Source organism: Salminus brasiliensis, chromosome 20, assembly GCF_030463535.1.
Source record: "Salminus brasiliensis chromosome 20, fSalBra1.hap2, whole genome shotgun sequence".
Lineage (NCBI taxonomy): Eukaryota > Metazoa > Chordata > Actinopteri > Characiformes > Bryconidae > Salminus > Salminus brasiliensis.
This window is the reverse complement of record NC_132897.1, coordinates 10,365,606-10,390,912: the sequence shown is the minus strand read 5'-3', so window position 1 is coordinate 10,390,912 and position 25,307 is coordinate 10,365,606. Positions and strand designations below refer to the sequence as shown.

The 25,307-nt window shown below is 39.2% G+C and overlaps 2 protein-coding genes across 2 annotated transcripts; one reads left to right on the top strand and one right to left on the bottom strand.

Moving 5' to 3' along the window:
* Nucleotides 1-43: 43 nt before the first annotated feature.
* On the top strand, nt 44-18,005 carry ccdc180 (coiled-coil domain containing 180). Its single transcript, XM_072664983.1, has 37 exons — nt 44-463; nt 655-803; nt 3,132-3,217; nt 3,319-3,428; nt 3,546-3,674; nt 3,803-3,913; nt 4,002-4,097; nt 4,179-4,342; nt 4,733-4,852; nt 4,945-5,024; nt 5,137-5,225; nt 5,317-5,436; nt 5,846-6,019; nt 6,104-6,219; nt 6,634-6,760; nt 6,899-6,941; nt 7,014-7,141; nt 7,238-7,425; nt 7,507-7,682; nt 8,320-8,500; nt 8,608-8,754; nt 8,846-8,990; nt 9,102-9,218; nt 9,406-9,504; nt 9,608-9,694; nt 10,328-10,515; nt 11,103-11,173; nt 11,278-11,377; nt 12,497-12,577; nt 12,814-12,883; nt 12,999-13,143; nt 13,502-13,662; nt 13,962-14,099; nt 14,178-14,289; nt 16,109-16,214; nt 16,300-16,441; nt 16,591-18,005. Exons 1-37 carry the CDS (start codon nt 404-406, stop codon nt 16,723-16,725), a joined length of 4,491 nt encoding a protein of 1,496 aa, XP_072521084.1. The 5' UTR covers nt 44-403; the 3' UTR covers nt 16,726-18,005.
* Nucleotides 17,131-24,666, bottom strand: pomt1 (protein-O-mannosyltransferase 1). Its single transcript, XM_072664984.1, has 19 exons — nt 24,203-24,666; nt 23,175-23,281; nt 23,033-23,083; nt 22,720-22,866; nt 22,478-22,586; nt 22,287-22,346; nt 21,725-21,818; nt 21,464-21,619; nt 20,892-21,022; nt 20,669-20,764; nt 20,336-20,428; nt 20,152-20,248; nt 19,946-20,038; nt 19,640-19,760; nt 19,449-19,546; nt 19,025-19,138; nt 18,816-18,942; nt 18,446-18,623; nt 17,131-18,261 (listed from the first exon to the last, which is right to left on the bottom strand). Exons 1-19 carry the CDS (start codon nt 24,319-24,321, stop codon nt 18,087-18,089), a joined length of 2,166 nt encoding a protein of 721 aa, XP_072521085.1. The 5' UTR covers nt 24,322-24,666; the 3' UTR covers nt 17,131-18,086.
* Nucleotides 24,667-25,307: the final 641 nt, after the last annotated feature.

The following is a 25,307-nucleotide window of genomic DNA, read 5'->3' as shown; positions in this document are numbered from 1 at the left end:
CTTCTAATGGTGATGCAATATTTTTGCTTTCTGTTTAGTGTAGTATTTAGTATTTAGTTTCATATCTGTGTTTTGCTTGCAGCCTGTAGCTAAGCAGAAAACCGCCCTGCAGGGGCATGCTTAGGAAACTCAGCGCTGAGGGCTGCTGGTTGGACCTTTTCATCAGCATGAATCAAGTGCGCGCGGCTTCGGTTGGACCTTTTGTCCTCCAGCCGCCCCGTTGCCATAACTACGCCACAGAAACGCTGCGCTAGCACTAGCGGAGTAGCTAGCACTAGCGGAGTAGCTAGCGTCAGCCCAGTCAGTCGCTTTTTAAAGCTCAGACATGAAGCGAAAATAAAAAGTAACATCATTTATTGGTGTAAATCCACCATTTTTAGCCCGTTAGAAGTGTGCAGCAGGCATGGCGGAGACTCGAGTTGTTCCGAGCGGAAAGGTGTACCGACAAATGTTTGACGCCCAGGTGAGGAACCTCAGTGTTGAGCTACTTTGCTGTAGCTAAAGTCTAAACTTTTCGATGATAATATCTACCTTATTACCTAATGACATCGTTAAATCAGCTAAAAAGGGTGACTGCGAGGAAAACTGGCTGAAAATGCCCCCCCCCAAACATGATATCCAAATCATTCGGATGCTTGTTGTTTCTCTCGATAGGTTCATTTATCATTGTCTCTTCATGAAAGTCGGAGGAGACGTGTTACAAATGACAGCTACTTCAATGGAGATGACCCTATGGGCAGGGACACAGACAGTGGCCCACACCAGCCCACTGGGGCTAATCATGGCTCTGGAGATATGACTAGGTACAATATTAATGTGGTGGATGTGGGTTTTGCATGAGACTGATTGTGAAAGCACATGGATCAGCACATAAGGAACTCAGGCACATCTATTCTCTAACATGTTACATAGAAATCCAACTGGAAGGATTAAATGATATTTATACGATACAATTTGCACAATTTTATTTTAGCTATGTTTTGGTTAAATATCTTGAAGTCACTCAAAGTATGTAGGTAGTCATTTCTTTTGCTAATATTCAGTTCAGTATCATTAATTCAGAATATCATAGCATTGCCGTATCAAATGATATCAGATAATTCAGTTAGCAGTAATAAACTCAGTAAGCATGCTTTCTTGTGTATTGGTACACATGTGGACAAAATTGTTTCACAGTAGGGACAGTGTTCTTTTCTTGATAAGCTTCATTTTTCCGCTTGTGAACATAGAGCTGATGTGCCTTGGTAAAAAGGTCAATTTTTGGCTCATCTGTCCATAGGACATCCTCCCAGAAGCTTTGAGGCTTTGTCAACATGTAGTTTGGCAAATTCCAGTCTGTCTTTTTAATGATTTGTTTTCAACAATGGTGTCCTCCTTGGTCGTCTCCCATGAAGTCCACTTTGACTCAAACAACGACGGATGGTGCGATCTGACACTGATGTTCCTTGAGCTTGAAGTTCGCCTTTAATCTCTTTAGAAGTTATTCTGGGCTCTTTTTTTACCATTCGTATTATCCGTCTCTTTCATTTGTCATCAGTTTTCCTACTGCGGCCACGTCCAGGGAGGTTGGCTACAGTCCCATGGATCTCAAATTTCTGAATAATGTGTGCAACTGTAGTCACGGGAACATCAAGCTGCTTGGAGATGGTCTTATAACCTTTACCTTTAATATGCTTGTCTCTTTCCTTCACTTCCTCTGGTCCATGTTGAGTGTGGTACACACCATGTCACCAAACAGCACAGTGACTACCTGTAGCCCTATATATAGGCCCACTGACTGATTACAAGATTGTAGACACCTGTGATACTAATTAGTGGACACACCTTGATTTAACATGTGCCTTTGGTCACATTATTTTCAGGGGTACCATCATTTCTGTCCAGGCCTGTTTAATGGTTTATTTCTGTTGAAGCATGGTTCAAAATGTTGGATTTTTATTTGTTCATTTTCATAGAATGTTTCTGTAATTAACCAAGGGGTACCAACAATTTTGTCCATGTGTGTATTCCAAGATAAAAACAGGTCTTACAAACCTGACATAACTTGTTTTAAATAAACCGTTTTGTTCAGTTTCTATTCCCTCTTACGCCACCATGACTTATTCTTCTCCTTTTACACCAAAGGGAACCTTACACTGTATTGTTGATGCTGCTCTGACACAGACCACATTTCCAGACAGGAAACATTGTTATTTCATTACTCTTTTGAAACAGTCTGAAAACACTCAGCAAATGGTTACAGTACCACTAGAAAGTGTGTGCACCTTTTACAGTTTTCAGTGTTTCTGCACAAATTTGACTAAACCTAAGTAAAGGGACCCCTGTCAATCAAATGATGCAAAAACATCAAGGCGGTAAAAGTATGAAAACCCTTGATTTGAGTAACTGGTTACTCTTTTTCAGCAGCAGTAACTGGTAACTGTTTAACGGTCCTCCAATGATGCATGTTTAGGAGGAACGTTGGCCTATTTTTAGCCACAACTGCTTAAACTTAGAGATTTTGGTGGGCCTTCTTGAACTAGCTGCCCTTTTTGTCCGTCCACAACATTTCTATTGGGTTAAGGGTTAATTGACTTTCCAAAATGTCCAGTTTCTTTATTGAAAAACTATAACTGTTAAGTCCTGGATACCACAAGTATAGTGAAACGTGAAAGTCAATATCATTCCAGGTATTGTATCAGGTCAGTATCATCTGAAAACACTAAATAGAGGTGGAAACTATATTGTAGGGAAGTAAAAATAAATCATTATGATTATGATGAGGTTAGCTTTGTTTCTTCCTGTGGGGAAGAGAGGCAGTGGGGACAGCAGTGGCTCAGTGGTTAGAGCACTGGGTTGTTGATGACAGGGAAGAAAGGGATGACAGGGTTGGCAGCTTAGGCTCACTAGGCAAGGCCCTCAATCCTCTCTGCTCCCCAGGCTGTCCACATGTGTGTGTGTGTGTGTGTGTGTGTTCACTGCATGGAAATTCCATCTGTATCCTACACAAATTATACATTTGGCTGCGTTTGTCATCTGTTTGAGTGTGATAGCCTACTTTTAGATGCTTATCGCTTTATAGAGAAAGTATTTGATTGGCATCAGCCAATACTCAGGTTTTCAATATTAGCATTGTTCCTGTTGTTTGACAGGAACCAGCAATTGTCACGCAACCACCCTACAAGAAGTGAAAACTGGGTTGATTATGAAGAGATTCAAGGCCTGCCTGATAACATTGGTTGGTACAGTTGGTGAATAATGTTAAAGCACAAATCATATTCCTTCCACTTTGTTTCATATTATTTCATAAAACTGTTTTATACAAACTATTACCTACAGTTTCAGCAAAGACAGGCTCAGACATCATTGAGCGTCTCATGGAAAAAAAACAAAGGGATCACACAGAAGCCATTGCTCAGCTCCAAAGAGACCTTTCAGTGCTCAGTGCGGTAATGCTGAATAGTGCTGATTCAGAGATGATTTATGTGTGGGAATTTTGCCATAGAGTTACCACTGGTTGGGTCATATTATAGCTTGGATTTAACAGTCAAGTTTTCTTTCATTAGGGATATGAACCATTATTAAAACAGACTGGCGAAGGTATCCTTCTCAGACTGTCAGAATGTGATGACAAGCTGGAGAAACTTATGCAGAAGACAGAAAATGTTGATGACTTAGAAGCCTTCGGCTTTGAGGTGAGGTACCCCATCATTGTGGCTTATTAGTACAGTGTATCTTATTAATTCATAAGAAAATTAGTAAGAATGTACATTCTAGTCTCCTGTTGAATTGTTGACATCATCTTTTCATTTTTTTCCCACAGGATCTGCATGAGTTTTGGAACACTGTTAGCCACACGTCTACAGTGAGGAGAAAATGGATACAAGAGTTAGATGAGACCTTCATTAAATATGAGACTGAAAGAGCATCTATGGTACATAATCTGTGAGGAGATGCTGGTTGTATAGTCATTAACAGAGTTAACAAGGCAACGTTATATAAACATTGTCTGTGTTCTCTAGATTTCAGCATTACTAAAGAAATATGTAATGAAACTTGAAAAAATCAGTTATGTGATGCCCTCTGATGTTCACCGACTGATTGATAATGAAGCCATGGTATGATACACTTTATATAAGAATATTTATGATTCCATCGCACTGTATGATGGTATATTGATTCCAAGTGCTTTTTTACAGATGATAAACCAGGCATTATTGGCAAATAGACGAGCTATAGCCAAGCTCCATTTGAACCTGATGGAGAAGGATCTACAGAAAGAGGCTCGTTGCCGACTGAAGTGGGAGACTAAGCTTCAAGACTGGAAGAGACTGAAAGTTTTGGCTGCAGTCAGCCAGTTTAAGTAAGTCCATTCTAAGACTTGGCTAGTGCTACTGAAAATGCTTGGCATGTAGGCTGTAACATTTGGACTGAATAGGTATTACACTCTATAACAAGATTTAAGTGCTTGTATTTAGTAAAAAACTGCAGCCTGTTTAGTGGAAACATTATACCAACTCATAGTCTTGCAGATCATGAACTACTGTTATAATATGATGAAAATCTGGCAGTTGTTCTTCACATTGTGTCAGACTTTCATGAAAGGACAAATAGAAATGCCCCAATTTCATTTTCAATAACCTTCACCTTTTTGCTGTTTTGGGGATACAAGGTTTTTTGTCAATGTGCTGTTGTTGAGTGTTTAATTTTTAGGAAATCTTAACATTATTATTACTAACTTCTCCATTTCCAGAGACTTCATAAACAGTCCTGAAATCCAGAGACCACAAAATGTACAAGAAACTCTAAACACCTTGTGGACAACTCAACAAATGTACAGTGAGCAACGCATCAAAATCCTGGAGCAAATGAGGTTAAATACTCAAATTCATTGTGCAAACTTCAATCTGATTTAAAATGCTTGGTCAGAGTTACAATATTTTAAATTTGTGTTTTCATTTAAAGAACTATGATCCCTCCAAGATGTTCAAAGTCATTAGTTTCTGAGTGGTACTCCTCTTTATCAGCACTCAATAAGCAGATTGGTAAGGATATGCTGTTTACCATTTATACCATTTATACTTACAAATAACTTACGTTTAATCAATATTTTTTTGAATCTACATTCATTTGTGTGCCCATGTTAACCCTTTTCAGATTGCATGCACATTGACACAGTGGCAAAACTGCATAAATATTATGAGAACACTTGGCAAGAGTGTCTAGCTGAAGTGGAACGCTTCAAGGTTAGCAACCATTGAAGTTTCATGTTTAACATTACTTGTTCGTTTATAAAACGGAGATGAAAAAAAAAGGTCACTACATTTTAACCCACAGAATAAATTGTCTACCTATGGATTCTCTACAAATGAGACACAAGACATTGTCAATGATGAGCTTCTACCTGTAACTAGCAAGTGCCAGAAGCAAACAGAGGAGCGATTGGCAGCAATGGATGTAAGTTTAAAAGTACACCTTTTTGGCCAAACATGAATTTTGGTCGAGATGTCATTCTGAGTGTCTGATCTGAAATGGTTAATTATAGAGAAACTTACAGACTCAGTTCTGTACAATGGTGGAGATAGAAACTGGGCATTCTATCACATTAATAGTCTACTACTATTACTAGTCTAATTAACACTAGTTAAAGGTAATTAGGCCTAGTTTCTATCATCAGCATTGTGAACAATTGTGAACATTCATATCAAACTTCTTTGAATTACTGTTTTGTTCTGCATTTAAATATATTGACATAATTAAATTATTAAATTAAATTCTCCTTGAACTAATACTATAATACTATACTTAAACACTGAATACAACAGTTATACAACATAGTCAACCCTGCATTTGCCATATTTTACAGAAAACCTTTGAGGATCTGACCAAGACTGCAGCCCTCTTAAGTAAGTCTTTGTTTAAGTTCCTGCATGGCACAGCTCACCTCTGGGAGGTGCACACTGCAGACCTGCAGAAGAGAGAGCAGCAGCTGCAAGATCATCTCAATGAAGTTCGCTGCAGCTATGATCAGGAAAACCAGGTGAGACAGACCGCACTGTCATAAACTGTTTGCTTCTAGTTACAGTTTGTGTTCATTTGAGTCTGATCTGTTTTTTATCTCTAGAAGAAAGAGGCTCAGCTGGATGTGTTAATGGACAAACTACGTCAGGAAAGCACAGAGGAGGCCCTCAAAGCTGTGTTAGCGAAGACTCTTGGTAGTTTGGAGGAAATCAAGGAAGGGTAATCAGATTCTTCTGTTTTCCTGCTTTAAGTCAGCAGATTTGAGCAAAAAGTCCCCAACTGACCATCTTAGATTTGCTTAATACTTTGAGGAAATGACATTGTATACAGTAGTGTGCAGGAAATATTATTCAGTAGTTGCTGATTTGAAGAAGCTTTGAAAGTGAGAATGGCTTAAATTGTTTGCATAAAATGAAAATAATTCAAACTTTGATAAGTCAATAACCCCATTTAAATAAGAAGCCAATCATAGAAAAACCTGGGATTCAAAGTGTACATGCAGTAGCATTCACATTGTGTATTGTGCCTTGTGATGTCCCATCTGGTCCCTATTTATGCTAAAGGTTTTGTGTTTCAGTCATCATAACTAATATCTAAATGTTTTGTAAACATTTTCAACTACATATCCTGTAGGTATATAACTTTCTATAAGGAGGGAGTCCATACAGTGGAGAGTTTCCCTGCAATGATCCTAGAAGAATTACACACATACAGCTTGGCAGTGAGCCAATACTTCAGCGTCAAAGAAGTATACAGCCAGGTATAGATTTTGTCAACTTGCTGGGTGATAAACTTGCAGCTGGACAGGTTGTTACAGTATATACAGAATTCTATTCTGCTTGTATACATTGTTTTTGGAGTCTTCTGTAATCTAATGTAGTCTATTTACATATGCTAGGACCTTGAGGAGCTTCAAAAGCTTTTCCCTTCTCTTAAACTTGGTGAGTTAAATTTCCAAATGGCATTTTTTTGTCTGGTGATCTTTTGATGTGTCTGACTTGATGTTTTCTCAGACGCCAGTCCGATGGCCAGCATTAAGAGAAAGAAAGCATTAGGAAGTCCAGGAAGGAAGCACTGCCCAGATGTGTCCCAGAAAACGAATTCTCAAGCGAATTGCTCTGTTGATTCAGTCCCCACTGAGGTAGATATTTGTGTTCATTTCTTTTCACCTGTGGCCTCTTCCTGCCTTTCTCCTGTCCATCTGTATAAAAGTCTTTCGTGTGTTTTTGTTTTCCAGGAAGACTTTGATTATGTCTCACAGGAGTTTAAGGACTCTGAAGCCACTGAAACTTTCACAACTGCAAAAGGAATTGTGTTTAGCTGCCGCAGCTTAGTAATGTTGTGTGATAGCGCGGTGGATGTGAACCCTGTAGAAGCGGAGCGAGTTTTGTTCCCCAAAGGTCTCTCACTTGAATTACAAAAAATGTAAGACCTTAATATTAAATAAGTTAGAAACTAACAGCATCTTATTGATATGTCCCTTTCTAACTCTGCTTTGTGTTCCAGTGTGAGAGAAGAGTTCTTTAATCACCTTGAGGAGAGATATCATGCAGTACTGAATAACACTATGACCATCGTTGATTCTAAGAAAGAGGAGCTGAAGTCCGAGTTAGATCTCCGCCTCCATCTTCACCAACCTCGTGCCAAGAGGATTAAGATGGACATTCACAACGTCCGAGCAGGTGTCCCTGTCGTAACCCTATGTAATACTACTGTTAACCCTTATAAGTCTAGACGTATTACCATTAGTTTTGTTCTGTTAACTACTTACTTACTTTGAGTTTCACAATGAATTACATTTAAATCCAATATCAAACAATGACAGAAATGAGGCAGGATTTTGTATGATCCCCACTCAAAGGTTTTGGATAGAGCACCATTATTCCAGAGAACACGTTTCCACTGCTCCACAGATCAGTGCTTGGGGGGTTTTATACCCCTCTATCCCATGCCTGGCATTAGACATGGTGCCAGTAGGTTCATGACTCTCCTCCAGAGAGTCCTACAGCGACTAGACAAGCACTGTGTGGGCGTGTGTGTGCATTTGTACATCTGTGTTAGCAGTGGGTTTTACTTAAAGTTGCTTAATGCATTCATTAGAAGGGGTGTCTACAAACATTTGGACATGTAGTGTATTTTCAAAGAGATGAGTGAGAAATTAATTAATTAATAATTCAGGGGTTTTTTTGTACTGGTGATAAATGTGACTTCTAAGGGTTAATTTTTGGAGGTAACTTGTTACATATTTGCCTTGTCCTATTTTTCATTTGACATGGTTAAGTTGTAGTGTTTTAAAATTGTCTGTATGATGTTGGGCAGCTGAACTAAGCTTACATCAAGACAGAGTCGACAGGCACTGCAAAGGAATACTACAGGCCTTGGCTGAGTTACGAACTGATTTCACTGAGCTGCAGATCAGACAGCGCAAATTAACTGAGAACTTTCACACTCAAATATATAACATGGAGGACACTTTTAACACTGCTACCAAGTCTGATAAGTAAGTACCTCCTTGATTGCCCAATAAAAAAGACAATGTAAACTTCAGTTGGATCTGTATAAGTAAACTCTCGGTTTAACTACATGTTTATGATTTGTCATTTACAGGCTAGTAAAACTTGTAGCTTCACTACAAACCAGCTTGGGCAAACACATGACTGTCATTCAAGAAGTACAGCGACACTTCAGACAAAACACAGAAGTCAAGTTTGAGGGTCTTAGAGAGGCTAATGCGCTTTTAATGAAATCTTTCAAGTAAGTCAGTGATTTTGTACCTGTTTAAAAAAGAATCCTCTACATGTCAGGAAATAAATCTGTAATAATCATCATGTGTTTTTTTTAAAAGGCTGTTTTCTGAAGGAGGAAATTTCACCCCTATAGAAATTGAGGTATACCAAAAGCAACTCAACAAAATAGCCAAGCACATTGACTCAGCTGATGAGGCTTTGATGCTTGACATGGAGTGCACAGAGTCCAAGTGGCTAGAACAGGTATCAAGCTGAAGAACGAAATGCCGAATAATTATGGTTAAGACATTAGATCTGTAATATTGCTCAACTGAATAAAACAGAAGTAATGCACTTCTGTTTTTTTCTGGTCAGGCAAAATATATCATCAACAAGTTTGAGGAGAAGTTTCACTTTCTGACAGTGGATCTAATGTTTCTTGAGAAAATCCAAAGAGTCATGACAAGCACACAGGTCCAGATCAAAGCAGAGGTATTTGAAGCATTTTGTTTGCTTTAACAATCACTTTACCACTGACTATACTCCCTCTAAAGGTAGAGTCACATGTCCTGTTAAGGATTTTATTCACATATTTCCACTTTGAAGAATCACCACAGTGTGTCATTTGACCAGGGGTGCCCAAATGTTTGCATGAGACTGTATGTATGTGCACCCACAGGCTTTAAAAAGCAATATGCAGAAGAAGCGTATTAACACTATGATGGTCGAATTAGAAGAACTGATTCATGCTTTTACTGAACCCAAGCCGGATGAGAAGGTGAGTCATCGTAATCATTTACAACAAGTATACTTTATGTTTGTGAATTATTTGAAGCTATAGTATACAGAATGGCAATAATTTAAATATAAGTGTCTTTCAGGTTGTAACATCAGATGACATCTTCGGTTTAACAACTTCCCTGATAGAAGAACTAAGGAAGAGGTGTCAGTATCTTGAATGCTTTTTGGTATGTCAAAGCACTAGTAAAAGAATGGGGCACAACCTGATGTGTTTTGTTTTTTGCAAAATATTATCTTCACGATAACCCTTCTCTTAACCCTTAGACCTCAGTTTTGTGTTTGATAGTTTGACATAACTGTATTTGTCTAAAACGTCCCCAAAAAGAGACTTTAGATTTTAGGCTATTTAAATATGTCTGAATTTGAGCTATTTGTACAAACAATTTAAATGTCTGAATTTGAGCTATTTGTACAAACTTGTCCATATGATCACAAATTTACTTCCAGCTTTTGTGAATGTATTTGTGGAAATATAGACTTCTGTTATTTCTCTGGTTATTCATAGTCGTACCTGCCATGTGGAGGCTATACTAGCATTGCTAGTTATTTACATGTTTCAAAGTAATGCTTTATTACTGTCACCAAGAGAGAGCTAAACACATATTACTAAATTCATACTGTTTAACTACATAAAGAAACCTGTTACGTTTTACCCTGCCTCTCACCTACTACTACTAAAACTACTCACTTCCAGATTTGTACTGCACTGAACCCTGTTCTGTAACTTAATCATTCTTTTGGAAGATTCACATAATGCTGACAGTGATTATGATCATCATCATCCTCGTCATTTCTTTCAGGACCCATCCATGGCTGTTACACTGCCCGATGCTCCTCTGCAGGGGGCGTTTGCAGTGGCTACTCGTCCCCGGTCCCGTAAGCAAGAGAAGGTAACAAGTGCAGCTGAGGATGCCCTCCTCCAGCCCAGCTGCAGGGAAGTTGCCTTCATGAATGATATGGCTGTAGGGGTTATCAAAGGGCTGCTGAGGTAAAGAACACAGCCATAAATTCTAGAATAGTAGAAATGATTAACTTTAAGCTTTAGAAGTCTAGACTCATTACTGTAACCGACGTAGTAGTAGAAGTAGATCTGCACCTCTGACTTGGCATTTGTTTTGATGTGAAGTAATGACAAAAGCATTGGAAATATGTAAAGGATGGATGTCCACACACGTCAATACCTTTTTATTATGTTAAATATTCTCACGCCTCACATCTACTTACAAACACAAATGTGGTTTGTATTAAAGTTCCCAAGTGAGAAATAATTAATTTAGAAATATACCATGCTTTTGTTATTACTCCTAATAATAAGTGTATAAAGGAGAAATTCACACCGGAGGAAGTCACACGCCATTTTTCTTTTTAATAAAAAATAATATCTACAGATAATAAGACATTATACAGATAATAAGACATATCTGATTCTAAACCATTGCTTTGTGTTCAAAGATCAGTTCTTTCAATAGCTTGGTAATACCCTTCCAACTAGGGACACACAGGGACAGGAAGTTTCTGACTGATTGTTCGTGACACAGTGAACATATCTGACTTTTTCCCCTGTCAAAACCTCAGGATTAGCAAACATCAAGAAAGTCATGAGATCAGTGGTGATTTTACAGACAGAAGCTCCACAGCAGTTATGGGTAAACAACACTTTGTGCTTTCCTCAATCCTCATCCATGATGGTGAACAAGAGACTTCCTTCAGTTTCATGTGTAACACTGTGGTTTGTTGTCTGACCCATCAGGCCCTGCTAGACCAAGCTCTCCTGTGGGTTTAGGCCAAAGGTCATGGAGAAGCCAGAGCCAGTTGGGCAAGAAATCGCCTGAGTCTGTCAGCTCACAGAGGTTAGCATAAATTTATATCACAGAATTGCTACATTGAGTTTTTACAGCAGAATTTCAAACAAGCTTGTTTTTTACTCAGCAGTTGACACTCTTCCTTACAGTGCCTGAGCCACAAAGGACCTTAGAAGTATGTAGATGTTTTTTGTGTCAGGTTATTGGCTACACTCCAGTTCAATGATTTGAAATTGGTGTCTTCAATAATAAAAACTCCCATTTGGCTGTAGATTATATTACATATACATTCAAAGTTTTGTGGACATCCCTTTTAACGAATGCATTCAGCCACTTTAGGTTGCTGACAAAGATGTGCAAATGCGCACACACACACATACACACACACAAACACACACACACACACACACACACACACACACACAGCTTATCTAATCCCCATAGAGAAGTGTTACTAATACTCTCCATGACTTTCTGGAACATTAACCTATTGGCAACATGTCAAATACTTGCCGTGTGCTATAGGGGAATAAAGTCACCCAGCATTGAGCTGTGGAGCAGTGTTCTCTGAAATGAGGGTGCTCCATCCCATAATTTTTTTGAATGAATTGTGTCGGGACTAAACGTCTATTTGCTTTAGTTAAGCTTTAGGCATTATTTAAAACATACACGTACTCTCTAAATGAAAGCTTAAAAAAGAACTGTTGTTTTTTTGAGAAGCAACTCTGTTACGGCAGTGACTTTCACTTCGCTGACTAAACCATTTGTTTTGTGGATCTGTCATGTTGTAAGAATGTTTCTATTAGTTTCACTCTGACAATTAGAGTCAGATTTTTCCTGTATTTGGTCACTCTGGTTTTTATTAACCTAGTTCTTCTTTTTGTGATCCAGTTCCACCTTGTTATCTTGTTCTCCCCTGAGTGATGCTAATAATTACTAGATGACTAACATCACTTTAAATTAGCAGGAACTAAGCAATCTTTTTCTTCCAAAAAAGAGTGTGGCCAGTTATGCTGTCTAGAGTTTTTAGCTGAGCCGTGGTGTGATGCAACCTTCCTAACAGAATACATTACTCAAGACATACTTTTGTATGTTGTACAATCCTTTTTTTACTGTTGTTTATAGCTAATATGTAAGCCATCTACAATTCAGTGCCATCTTTTACAGTGTGAGAAGATTCTCCAAACCTAATCGACTTGATAGGAGGTTCCAAGTATTTGGCTCTAAACCTGGAGATGAGCAGGGCAAGTAAGTGTATATAAGGGGTTACATATTTCGCACATACTCGGTTATTTATATATATATATATATATATATATATATATATATATATATATATATATATATATATATATACTGGATATTTCATGTAGGAGTTACCTTCATAAATAATGTGGTTGTGGTTGGGAGTGATCACAGGACTGTTGAGGTCCTTTCATTTTTGGAAACATCAGTGATCAGTTCTTGAAATTGTGTTTCTTCAGCCTCCCATTTAAAGGCTTCATCTGCAACATTCTGTGGAAAGCTAATGATGGTCTCCTACAGGTGGCTGAGGTACACTGTACACTAACACTAATTCTAATTCTTCTGTCTGAAATTATTCTGTCTGTCATTAAATAAATTCAGAACTCGAGTTCAAAATAATTCAATCCAATTACTCTTCTATTAGGACTACTATAAGAAGAAGGAGCGACGTCCTGTCAGCCGCCCTCAGCACATTCAAGAATCTTTCGAGCAATGTGCTGAAGAGCTAAACAAAAGGCTCCTGGTTTACCAGAGTCAGTCTCAAGAGTACCACAACAGCTGTGTGCAAGGTCAGGCTCATAGACATATCCAAACATCTCCAAAATGGAGATGAAAAAATGTTCTTAACTTTGAATGGAAGTGTAAAATAAGAGTTTATTCCTAGTAATGTAGAGCATTTTATTGGTCTATTAATCCAGAATTATTTACACAGTGTACAGAGCAGCTACAGGGTTTAAACAATGGAGAAAACATGTTTTTTATTAGACAGCAGCGATATTCACATGAAGTTGAGCAGTCCTGATAAAACACTGTCAGAATCACACAATCAGACGTCTTTATATAAGGAAAGATCTACTTAAGAACTATCCAGGACCTAAAGTAAAATGTTCCTGTGCAACAAAAGCTGATCTTACATTCTCTGACTAGAGTTTCGGCAACAATTGAAGAATATTGAGGAGTCTATCTGTGAGATGCCCGAAGTGGTCCTCCAGAAACTCAGGGATCAGCATATGGAGGATCTGAGTCACAGTGTGGCGCTCATTCAACAGCAATTGGAACAATATCAGCAAGGAACTGAACAAAAAAAGGTAAGTGGACTAACTAAATACATAGTCCATTAAAAAGTATTTAAAAGAAACCAAAAGTGTTGCTTCTATGGCATCTGAAGTACATAAGAGTGTCATGTATTTTGGTTTCCAAGGCCTGAACCCTGTACACCTTAGCCCTGCAATACCCCTCCCTTGCTCTAAAACTAGCTAATTGACTTATTGCCAATATAACCAAGTCTTCCATAAGTTGAAAAGCACAGAGGTGTGTGCTGTACAGTAACCCACTCAATGCAATGTACAAATGTTTCAATACATTCTACATTCAATTTCCCTATCAGAAAAAACATAGCAGTCAGCTCCGTGTGCGTCTGAGCCACCCGTCCTATGAGGAGGAGCTGAGCAGGCTGGTCATGGCTGAACAAGAGAGGCAAGAGGAACAGAGGAAGGCCATTCAGAACACCAGACTGGAACTCCAGGTTCGTCTGCTTTATGCTGTCTTTGCAGATATTTAAGTCAATGTTTACTAAGACTATCACTATTTTTTTCCCTAAAAGGCCTGTATTAGAAAGAAAGCAGAGGAGTTTGTGACTGCACTTGCCACTTTGACAGAAAGCTTGGTGTTCCAGCTGGACAACATCCTGACTGCTGAGGAGATCCAAGGTGGATGTAGGTGGTCATTTATTTGAATATGGATGAAAACATGGGTTTGTTTGGTAGTGACATCACAGAAAGCCATAAAATGGCTTTTAAAAGTATTTATCATAAGAGATTTATTGCAGCCTGTTAGATACTCTCCATCCATTTCCAGCCCTAAACAATAAATATTCAGAACTGGGTTTCCTAAAAGCAACTCAGCATAAGTTCAATTATCTTAACAGTTTTTAAGATGTTTTGGGATAAACTAGGCCCAGCGAGTTCAAACCATGGCTTCTTACTTATGATGACCCCCCTTTTTAATAAGTGGAGCCAGGAATGATATATGACTGGCTTAAGAGGCAAGTGATTGGGAGATGGAGGGTTGAGCAGATTTGCCGTAAACACATAACCAAGGCAGGGATTTAAAGGACATTAGATTAGGGAGAAGGGGTTTCTGGTATGTTCCATCTCCCAAAATTTAGTTATTTCATATGTCCACTCATACATTTTTGTATGGCATGCTGCTCTGGTGATGCCCTGGAGATCTTTCCGTTGTGAGATAGGGCCGTGTTTGTGGTCTGTGTTTTTTTTTTGGTAATCTCAGGCATGACGCAACACTTACTGACATTTAAACAATAGTCTGTCGTGTGTGTTCCTCTTTAACATACATTTAGCTATATTAATGACTGCACTTATCTGCATTGAATTACTTCCTAACTGCTGTTCTAGTTCTGGTTATACTGTTTTTTCAGTTCTTTGTTTGTGTAACTGTCAAAAACATAATTGAACCTTCAAGTTAAGATATAGGTTTATTTGCCATTTTTGTATTAGAATAGAATTGCATAGAATAGACATTATTGTCCACACTGTGGAAATTCATCTTTGATCGATTGAGTTTCATTTTCCTGTGATGTGATTTTGTGCAGTTCTCTTAATTTCATCAGTCCACAGGGCTGCATCAGGCTTGTTCAGATGTTCAACTTCTGACAGAATTTTGTGATGAGGACACAAAGAATTTCTTCTGATGACTTTTCCAGGAAGGTCATATTTGTGCAAGTGTCACCGCACAGTAAATAGAGCACCACCACTCCAGAGTCTGCTAAACCTTCCTGGAGATCTGCATTTGCCTGTCTAGAAATCCTACAAGCAGTTGTCTCTGAAAGTTATCTTGATCTTCCAGACTATAACTTCCACCTCCACCGGTTCATTTTAAACTGCCATTTCTTAAGGTGAAGGAATATGTAAAGACACTATGGGACACCTGCTCATTTATTGTTTCTACCAAAATCCGCGGCATTAAAGTAGTTGATTCTGCTTATATTGGAGTAACTGTCTCTACTGTCTAGGGAAAGCTTTTAACTATATTTTGGAACACTGCTGTGAGGATCTAATTGCATTCAGCGACAAGAGTGTTAGTGAGTTTAGGATGTTGGATGATCGCCACTAACCTCATCCTTAACTCCCTAGTTCATCCCAAAAATGGATGGATGGATGAAGCACCATCATTCCATAGAACACAGTTCCACTGCTCTACAGTTCAATGCTTAGGGGCTTTATGCCCCTCTATTCCATGCCTGGCATTAGGCATGGTGTCTGTAGGTTCATGTTCATCTGCAAATCCTATTCATTTGGCAATACTTCTCTACAGGGACTAAGCTGTGTGTGTGCATCTGCACATCTTCATCAGCAATGGGTGCAATGTACAGTAGCTAAATGCATTGATTAGGAGGGGTGTCCACAAACATTTGAACATATAGTCTAGCTTAAGACCAATATTCACTTGCTAGTTATTATAATTAATAGGTACATGATTACTTATTTGCAGCTTGAAATTTGTTTCTGACTGCAGTGGTTGAAGCAAAGATGGAAAGTATCACAGCTCTTGTTCGCCATAAACATGCTGATACTTTACAAGAGAAGGACAAAAACAGACCTGCACTGGAGAGAGGGAGCAGGTGAGGACTGAAAAGAAATCTCATAACTGGTTGTAATCAGTGTTTAATGTGAAATGTTGTTTACCTGTTGATTTTCATTTTATAGATCATGGCCAGGAATTCATTACTTTGGGGGCACTGATGACTCCTCTGCTAACCAACAACAGCGACAGACAGCCACCATCACGACAGCTAAAACCACAATGGGGCACCTTAAGGCTATGGCAGTCAGAAATTCAGTGCATCAGGTAAGTGAATGAATGTGCATAATAAGTTCCAGGTGCACATTTACACATGTAAATTAATACCAAAAGGTATTAATGGGCAAGTGCCTTTTCAGCATGCCTGTAGAAAGCTATACTGTTGCACTAAACAGTATTTACCTATTTTACTTTAGAGCTATGAGCAGAGGGTGATGGAGGAGCTGGAGAGAGTGAAGAAATCTAGCAAGCAGCAGGAGGCTGAGCTGCTGCGTTGGCAGGAGCACTGGAGAGACCAGCTAAAGACTCTCTCTTCACTCAACACAGAGTGACTACAAGACACAAACATACATCAGGAATGTTTCCAAAACTCACTGCAGCAGCACTACGTGAGCATCTTAATTAGAGATACCATTCCTTTTTTCATTAAGCTGGACTGGATGAAAATTCACATAGAAATACAGTTTAAAGCATTCGAACACAATGTGTAAAGGAAAATTCTTGGCAAGTGATATTATTTTTTTTTATAAGTACACTCTGATTTGATGTGTATAAGTGTGGCTTAAGCATTTCCAAAGCTCTCTTTAAAGAAGGCCCTTATTTACAGTTGCTGTATAATTAGTTTATCTAGTTTATCTAATCAGAAGGAGTAGTAGATCAGGTAAGCTACTGGTGAAACTGAACAAATCCATACAGTGGCTGAGGCAGAGGAGTTACAAACACCACATTGTACTGCATTTATGTTTATTCGTATTTATTCAAAATTAAGTGTTTTTCCATTGGGTAAAAAGACCCTTATTGCTGCAATTGTCTATAACTGATTCAGTAATGTGATGAGAGAAAGATGATTACATTTTTAATCATGATACACCTAATAGCCACTGCCTTTTTAGAAGGCAAATTCAGAAACACATTCTGTAAGCACTAAGCTTCTCACACTTCTAACAGTACATGTTAAGTGTGCATAGACATATGTTTATTTTAGATGTAGCATTGTTAAATGATTTGAGTGGGGCACAACTGGCTACAGTTAAAAACAGTTACTCCCTTTTTTCAAGTATCATTGCTTAGTGTTGTGTAGGGATTAATAGTAACCAAGTCCAGCAGCAAAGTCATTCTTAATGGGTCCCAAAACAAAGTAGGAACTGTACAACCCAATTTTACACACAAAGAATTCACAGTATAAAATCTGATAATGAATTAACTCATTGATCATATAAAAGATTTAATACTTAGTTAATGGAAGCAAAATCTCCATATTTAGCAGCTTTTATGGATAAGGCCTTTTCACATTTGTTTTCAAAATGCCTGAAAACGCATTGTGAAATGTTTCTACAGCCTCAACCTCAGTGTTATGACAGCATCTCCACATCAGTTTCACTGATATATAGCATGTTTCCAAATCCAGGCCTGGAGGTCCAGCAAGGTTTCATGAATTCCCTGCTCAAACACACACTACACCTGGTAAATAACAGCAAATTGGCTATTATCCAGGTGTTTGAGTGGGAAAATCACAAAACTCTGACGCTGACGCTGGCCCTCCAGGACTGATCCACTCAAGAACCCTGCAACATGGTGTTAAACACACTGTAATAAAATCCGGTCCTCTGTCCATATGTTGCTTTCCTGCAAACTATAGTGTTCAAACTATTTGTTTAATGTCGTTGGGAAACATGAGGGAGAATTCCAAACATTAGCGTTTCCGAACAAGAATATCCCAACTCTCTCTCCAGCGCAGTGTAGCTAGCTGCTCTGAGGTAAGTTCAGGTTGGCCGTACGTGAGGGGACTGAAGGTGCGGTAGCAAAGATACACTGAACACATGGCTGCCAGAACAACTCCACCAAAAGCCTTCTGATGAGAAGGAGATCTGGGGAAAGAAAAATAAGCATTGTGTAAGGGGGAATCCATGCTTTAAAAGATGCCACGTGCAATGTTTATAATCCCTGTCTAATGAAAAAACATGCATCTCCACAATGGTGACTTTAAATTGTATACACAGTGTACAGAGCATGTTTTCACTGGACAGCAGTGATGTCAGTTATAGTCATCACCTTAAGACATGAATGTAAAGGTGCTCTACAACAACAGGTATTTGCAGGATCTGGAACGTGAGAGCTGGAAGATAGTGGTACAGAAACAGGGTCTTCTCCATCAGAAAGAAAGGCAGGTAGTTAACAGCCCATCCTCCAGAGCACACGACACCAGCCAGAACCAGCTGCTCCCAAGATGCTACATTTGGAAATAACAGGGTGTACAAAAAGAGAGAGAGAGAGAGAGAAACAGCCTCCATAATATATCCCATAGATCAACCCAAGTAATTTGTATAAATAATTTTATGCAAACGTGTGGAGCTGTGGGAACTGTGGAGGTCAAAATGAAATCTGTGTTATGTTTGTATGTTCAGACTCTGTAATGTATAACCTTCAGGGACGTCTTCTATTTTCCGCCGGCGTCTAAGCAGATAGGTTAAAAACAGGAGCACATACACAAACAGTGCAAGGTTTGCAAGAGTCCAAGTGACAATGTTCCCCATCAAGTGGATCTGTGCCTGAAACAAAACAACGTATGTAGATTTCATTTCATACTGATACACTTGTATATAAAACAGGAAGAACGTAACACCAACGTACATTACTGGATGGATGAAGCCAGTATGCAATGTTTGTGTCCATAGTGATCCATTCCAGAGGTAAAGAGCTATACTTGTGCTCAGACTCTTCATTTCGAACAGTCAGCATTTTCCACTGTTGAATATGCAAGAACACGCAAATGTTAAGCAATAAACATATTTATACTATATGGACAAAAATATTGGTACATCCACAGGGACTTTTATGATATCCATTGGCATTAATATGGAGTTGGTCCCCTCCTTTGCAGCTCTAACAGCAGGTTTGGAACGCTGCAGTTATTGACACAGCCGGACATTGCACCTCAACACTGTGACCCCACTCTGCAACTTTACATGCTCTGCTGCCACTTTATGGTTGAGTTGTTCTGGCTTCTAAACACTCCCAATTTTTAATAATACCACTCACATATGATCAAACCTACCTGCAACTCTATGAACTTGGCCATAAATGTGAGATTTCTGTTTATGTCATCATGAGTGGGAGACTTGAGCTCCAGTTCTCTCTCCTTTTGCTCATGACCTAAACACAAGTATGGACAGATGTGTTAAAACCAACTAGCCTATGAGAGGTATTCAAACACCAAATCCCTGTAAGAGAAGGGAATTCTCATACTCCTGCCATAGCGATGCTCTTCAACATTCCACGTCCCACTCTGCTGGTAGCCTTTATAGATCTTATCTCCCACCACTTCCAGTTGCCTGAAGCCCCAGTCTGGTAGAGAGGCTCCACTCAGCTGGAAAACAGAAGCATTATAGAGCTTTACAATCAAGTGACATAATCGAGATACCTTTTTTTTCCCCTGAGAGTGTAGAAGATGACTGGACTTAAACAGAAGACACCTTTCTCTTTACATGTTATTTTGTTAACTAGTGGGCTAGTTTTTGTATGATATGTAGACATGTACGTACACACACACACCTTCAGCACAGCAGAAGTGTTAACATGGATGAGCCGCACTTCTGACAGAATGGTTTTCCACACATCCCTGTCAGACTCTCGGTTGGTTATGTCCTGTGGACAGTTTGTCATCATACAGATGAGCACTTTAAAAGAACTCATAAGAACATAACATAAATTACTTTTATAATTTAATCTTAAACCATCCGAACACTCTTACCACTTACCACTCTCCACAGATTCTGGGCTGGCATTGACACATTGAAGTCAATGTAACCAGACACTTCTTGAGAGTGAGGGCTCATGGGAGCTGCAACATCATGCCTGGAAAAACACACAGTACATTAAGGAACACAGATTGGGTGACATGTTTTTCATGATGTATAAGGCTTTATAGGAGAGTTTAATTACGTGTTGAGGAACCGTGATGTCATGCCGTGCAGCAGCTGTATAATATCACCATGCCTGATTGGTCTGGGAGGGCTGCTCACTACAAGACTCTGTCTACGCATAAAGAGATACATTTAAAAAAGTGCAAATATAAAGCAGAATTAAGATCAGCGTTCTTTAAATTCTCAGCAGTTAAAGTTCAAAAACTTCGAACACTGAGGGGACGGTTTATGTAATAACAGTCTACTATTAAGACATTGGATTACATTATTTTATCACATTTCCAGGTTGGTCATACATTATTAGATTTCACACTGTATTATGGGAGCCCTTTGCACCAAAATGTATGCTTACTTGCTGGGGTCTTTGATAATCCACCAGTTGTTGACATCTTTAAAAGGGTAGCAGGTCACCTGCTGCTGATGGGAGCTGCCTCTGCCATTTTCATACCTTTGCACCAACAGGAATAATAAAAAAAAAAACATTCTATATATCACTACATGTAATCCAGGATTACTATCTGTCTACATATTACTCTAGCCCTATTACTGAAAGCAGCAGATTAACAGCGTCTGACCTAATTGGATAGTTGGCCTTGTGGGAATGAAGCCAGCATGGAAGGGGTTTACTGGACACACTGCGGAGAGTCACCTGGGAACCGAATGCCACCTCTAGAGGCTGACCCTGAGTGATCCTCGCCAGGCCACCCTGTTTATCACAGCATGGACAGTTAGAATGTTTTGTTGTCCCATGTGTATCCGAAAGGGGTCACTTTACAAATAATTTATATCAGCCCTATTACTCTGATCATAATAGTAGATATATTAGTAGTCAAGTAATTATTGATCATATTAGTACATATATTAGGAGTCAAGAAATCTACCAATCATTGATAGTTGACAATTTAATTTTCAGATCCACTGTTCCAAACTCACTCCTATACTCCACTAAGCAATACTAAGAGTATTAGATAAGTACTAGACAACTAGAAAACGTACTGCAAGTACTGCGTACTAGACAAGTACTATGAAGTAAACAGAATAATCATAAATCAATCGTGCTTAGCATTTTAAAAAATACACTGGCTAAAATGCATGTAAATGAGTGTGTCCATAAGGCTCTGTTTTATCAAGCTGGTGTGAATGGTACCTCTAGACTGGCTTGAAAAGCGCTGCTCATCATTTGATCATGTGGTCCACTATGGTACAGCAAAGTCAGATGTACATAGAAAAATCCCAAGTACAGAACAACAGGGAGCACAACAAGTGCCAGGAATCGAGCCACGACCTGCACCAACACTTTGGCCTAGAGAGGAAGAAGAAAGCAAGCGGTTGTTGCAGTCAGAATGAACGCCTTGGTACTGACTTACACAGGGGATTTCCTTTTCAGAACATTACATTAAAAACTTACATTGCTTAGTGTTTTATCTCCAATTACATGCCAGGTATGAACACCGGCCAGACCAAGCAGCAGCAAGTAGGTGAAGAGACCCATGTACTTCACTCTAGGAAACAAAGTTGGGTTAACATAATTTTATTTTGTTAATTTTGCATCTCTACATATATGGCAGCCATTTTATTCCAGGCATTTCATCAAACAAAGCGGAGTTACATGAATTTGCATTCTATTAATGTCTCAGCAATGTGAAAGACTAGTGGAGAGCCTCCCAAGACACAAAAGCTATGGTTTCACCATAGTGATTTTTGAATGCTCTCAAAGTTCAAATAATAGTACTAGTAAATTTAATAACTTCTTTGCATTATAATTATTATAATAAAATGATAATGTAGAGAGGTCTCTTAATTCTTTCCGGAGCTGTATATCCAAACTGATAATACTGAAAATACTAGTATGCAGTATCAATAGTACCTGTATGGTTTTACAGAAAGCCAAAGAGTTAGCAGAACTACAACAGTACAGAGTTACTGTTTGATCTATGAAGCAAATGGGAGATTGCGATTGCTGTACTTACCCCACCGCAAATGCACAACTAGCCCCAGAGAGGATAAGCCATAGCCACCTGCATAATGAACTGAAACAACAAGGATGCTTATGAGCACCTAAACCATCACCTATAAGGTAACTGCCTAAATACACTAAGGAGAGTAAAAGTTATGGCCTTGATTTGAATACCTATAGACCATCTTATGCTGTCATGCTCACCTATTTGGAGCATTGTGAAACCGCAGGTAAGACACAACAGCAAGGAGCAGGAAAAAGATCAGGACAGACTCCAGCAGCATGAGGCGAGACTGCACAATCAGCGAGTTCTCTATTAAAAGTGAGGAGGAAACGTTGATCAATTCAACCACCACTCAAAACTACTACACCCTGCTTCACATCAATATTCAAATCAATAATCAATCATCAGTCAGCAAATATCCAAGATAAAGATGCACGTTTACCCAGAAGGAGGAGCATGGATGCTCCAAGTGCAGTGAAATGAGAATATCCCAACTCCACCATTAGAAGATAGCCAAGGGGCACACAAAGTGACCCAGCCAAGGCAGGAATCACTCTGAGGGTCCACACAGGCACATTACTGGTGTATTCTGTGATGTAGTAGAAAGAAAACAAACAAGAGAGTTAAAGTGACAGAATTAGTATACCTAAAACATCTGGTACAGATCATATTCCAGATCATTAGTAAACTCTAATGTTGGATTTGAGACAAGTAATTACTTATACATATTTTTATTTTGAGCTTTTTTTATTCACCTGCTCCAATTCTGTTCCAGACAAAATTGCCATCAAAGCCCCCCAGGTAGCCTGTGAATACAATGGCATTAACATAAAGGTGCAATTGCACATAAATACATTACATATCATATGCCATGATTACAGACAGGACAGGGCTCACCTCCTAATGCTAGAATCATATGACCAAAGGGTGGTCCACTCTCGTCAATGAAAAACACCCGTTTCATGTACAGAGACAGGAACTGGCCGTAGTAAACTTCATCAAAGCTGAAGTAAAAAGGCGTAATTAACATTGATGTATGCATTTTACAACAAACTCATTCAAATAGGGACTGTCTGCAGTAACAGGTAGCACTGAGAAATATGACAATATTTTATCGTATCGTGATACACAATATGCTTTTCTAAGCATATCAAGGATACTGTTAGTGCTTAATAAACACTGATCAACTGCAAGTTTCATTGCAAAAAGATCATTAGACTGGTTAAATGAGATGAAGAGCAGCAGGTGTTGAATAAAAATAAAAAAATTTTATGTATTTAGTCTGTGATTACATGATTTAAATATCGTGATTCATCGTGATTACCATATCGCCCAGCCCTAGTAACAGGTTTTACTCTTCTAAGGGTTAAAGTTGGATTTGATTGCTGTTAACCTCATGTTCATAAGTGAGGTCAGGTCAGGATTACTTGTGGATCACAAACGCCACTCCAACTCATCCCAGGTAATGGGACTGGGATAGCTACTTGACAAAAGTCCAGAGAATCACTCGAGAATGCAGCTCCACTGCACCACAGGCCAATGCTGGGGGCTTTCCCACCCTCTGGACTTGGTATTGGGGAAGGTTCATGTGCAGCTCCAGGGGATCCCATTCAATTGGCAGATCTACAAGTTGTGGGGGACCTTGTTAATTACAGGTGGCCCATTACCTTTAAAGTTAAATGCCCAGAGACCAGCTACTAAAGACCCCAGTGCCACCATGTGTTATGGGTATGGTCTCTGAAACCTCAAACATGAATTTCCAAAGCCTCATTTGCATGAATTCATTTACATTAATCTAGAGAATCAGTGGTTTATAAAAACCCCAGGCATAACAACAAGGGTTAAAGTAGCTGAACTCACTTAATAGAGGGGGTGTAGTGGACGTGTAGTGGACATGCAGTGGACGTCCACTGTACCATACTTACACAACGGCTCTGGGAAGCTGAATCCCGCACAGTCTGGTAAGGAGTCCCAGCGCGGTCACCGCGACCAGCAGCACATTGACTTCACACTTTACAGTAAGTGGTAGTTTGAGCCCCTGCATGGCTCCAGCGCTGTCTGCCGCCTCTCAATGCAAAAATACAACTCAAATACAACAGTTTTAATATTTATCAGTTATTAATTAATAACCCGCCCCGGTTAGCGCGACGCGGTTAGTACGGCTGTGGCTCCAGTCAGCTGTCCACTGCTGTCCACAGCGGAGAGGACTGAAGGACAACAGCGAAGCGGGCGCTCTGAGGGCTGGCCGTCAGCTCATACTCTCCTAAAACAGCTACATCCCTTTAAATCAATCATTTTTTAACATAAACGCATGTTACACACCATCCCGTCACTCATTTCACCTGGGTATGCCTGCGGGGGCTTAACCAAGTGAGCGCTGTCTCGCCAACAGGAGCACTTCCGCTCTTTGCATTTCAAAATAAAAGTTTTTTATTTATTTATGTAATATTTTTCTCAGTAGAAGGATAATATACATCCTTGGGATGCCCATGCCCTACACAATTTTGTGTTTTCCCCTTTTCCCCTTATCTTCACACATCTATCCCTGAAGCAGAACTGATTTTGGGAAATACTGACATAACAGGGTACACAAGGGACCTCATTTGCTATTGAACTCTAGGACAGCTTTTTGACTTGATGCTTGATCTGTAGCCTATTTGCATTTCTGGCATTTGGCTTAAGCTCTTATTAAGAGCTTCAAACCATGTTACAAAGGTAGGCCAATGCACTGTTAATAGACTTGCCCAAGGACTCTTATTGGTGTAGTGTTGTATGCTTTCCTCAAAACTGTTTCTGAGGGTGAGCATGAGACATTCTGTGAAGAAAAACGCCTGATTAAGATTTTTCATGTTTGATGGAATTGTTTAAAAACTACAAAGTCCCAGACTTGTGATGCTTTATGAGAGAGAAAGGGCACTAAATGATGTAAGTTCCTAGAGAATTTCCCCTTGAAGAGAGGCACCCTTCATGTTTTATGGATTTAAAAAGTTTACCCAGTTAATTATTTTTACCATGAACTGTCATTTCATC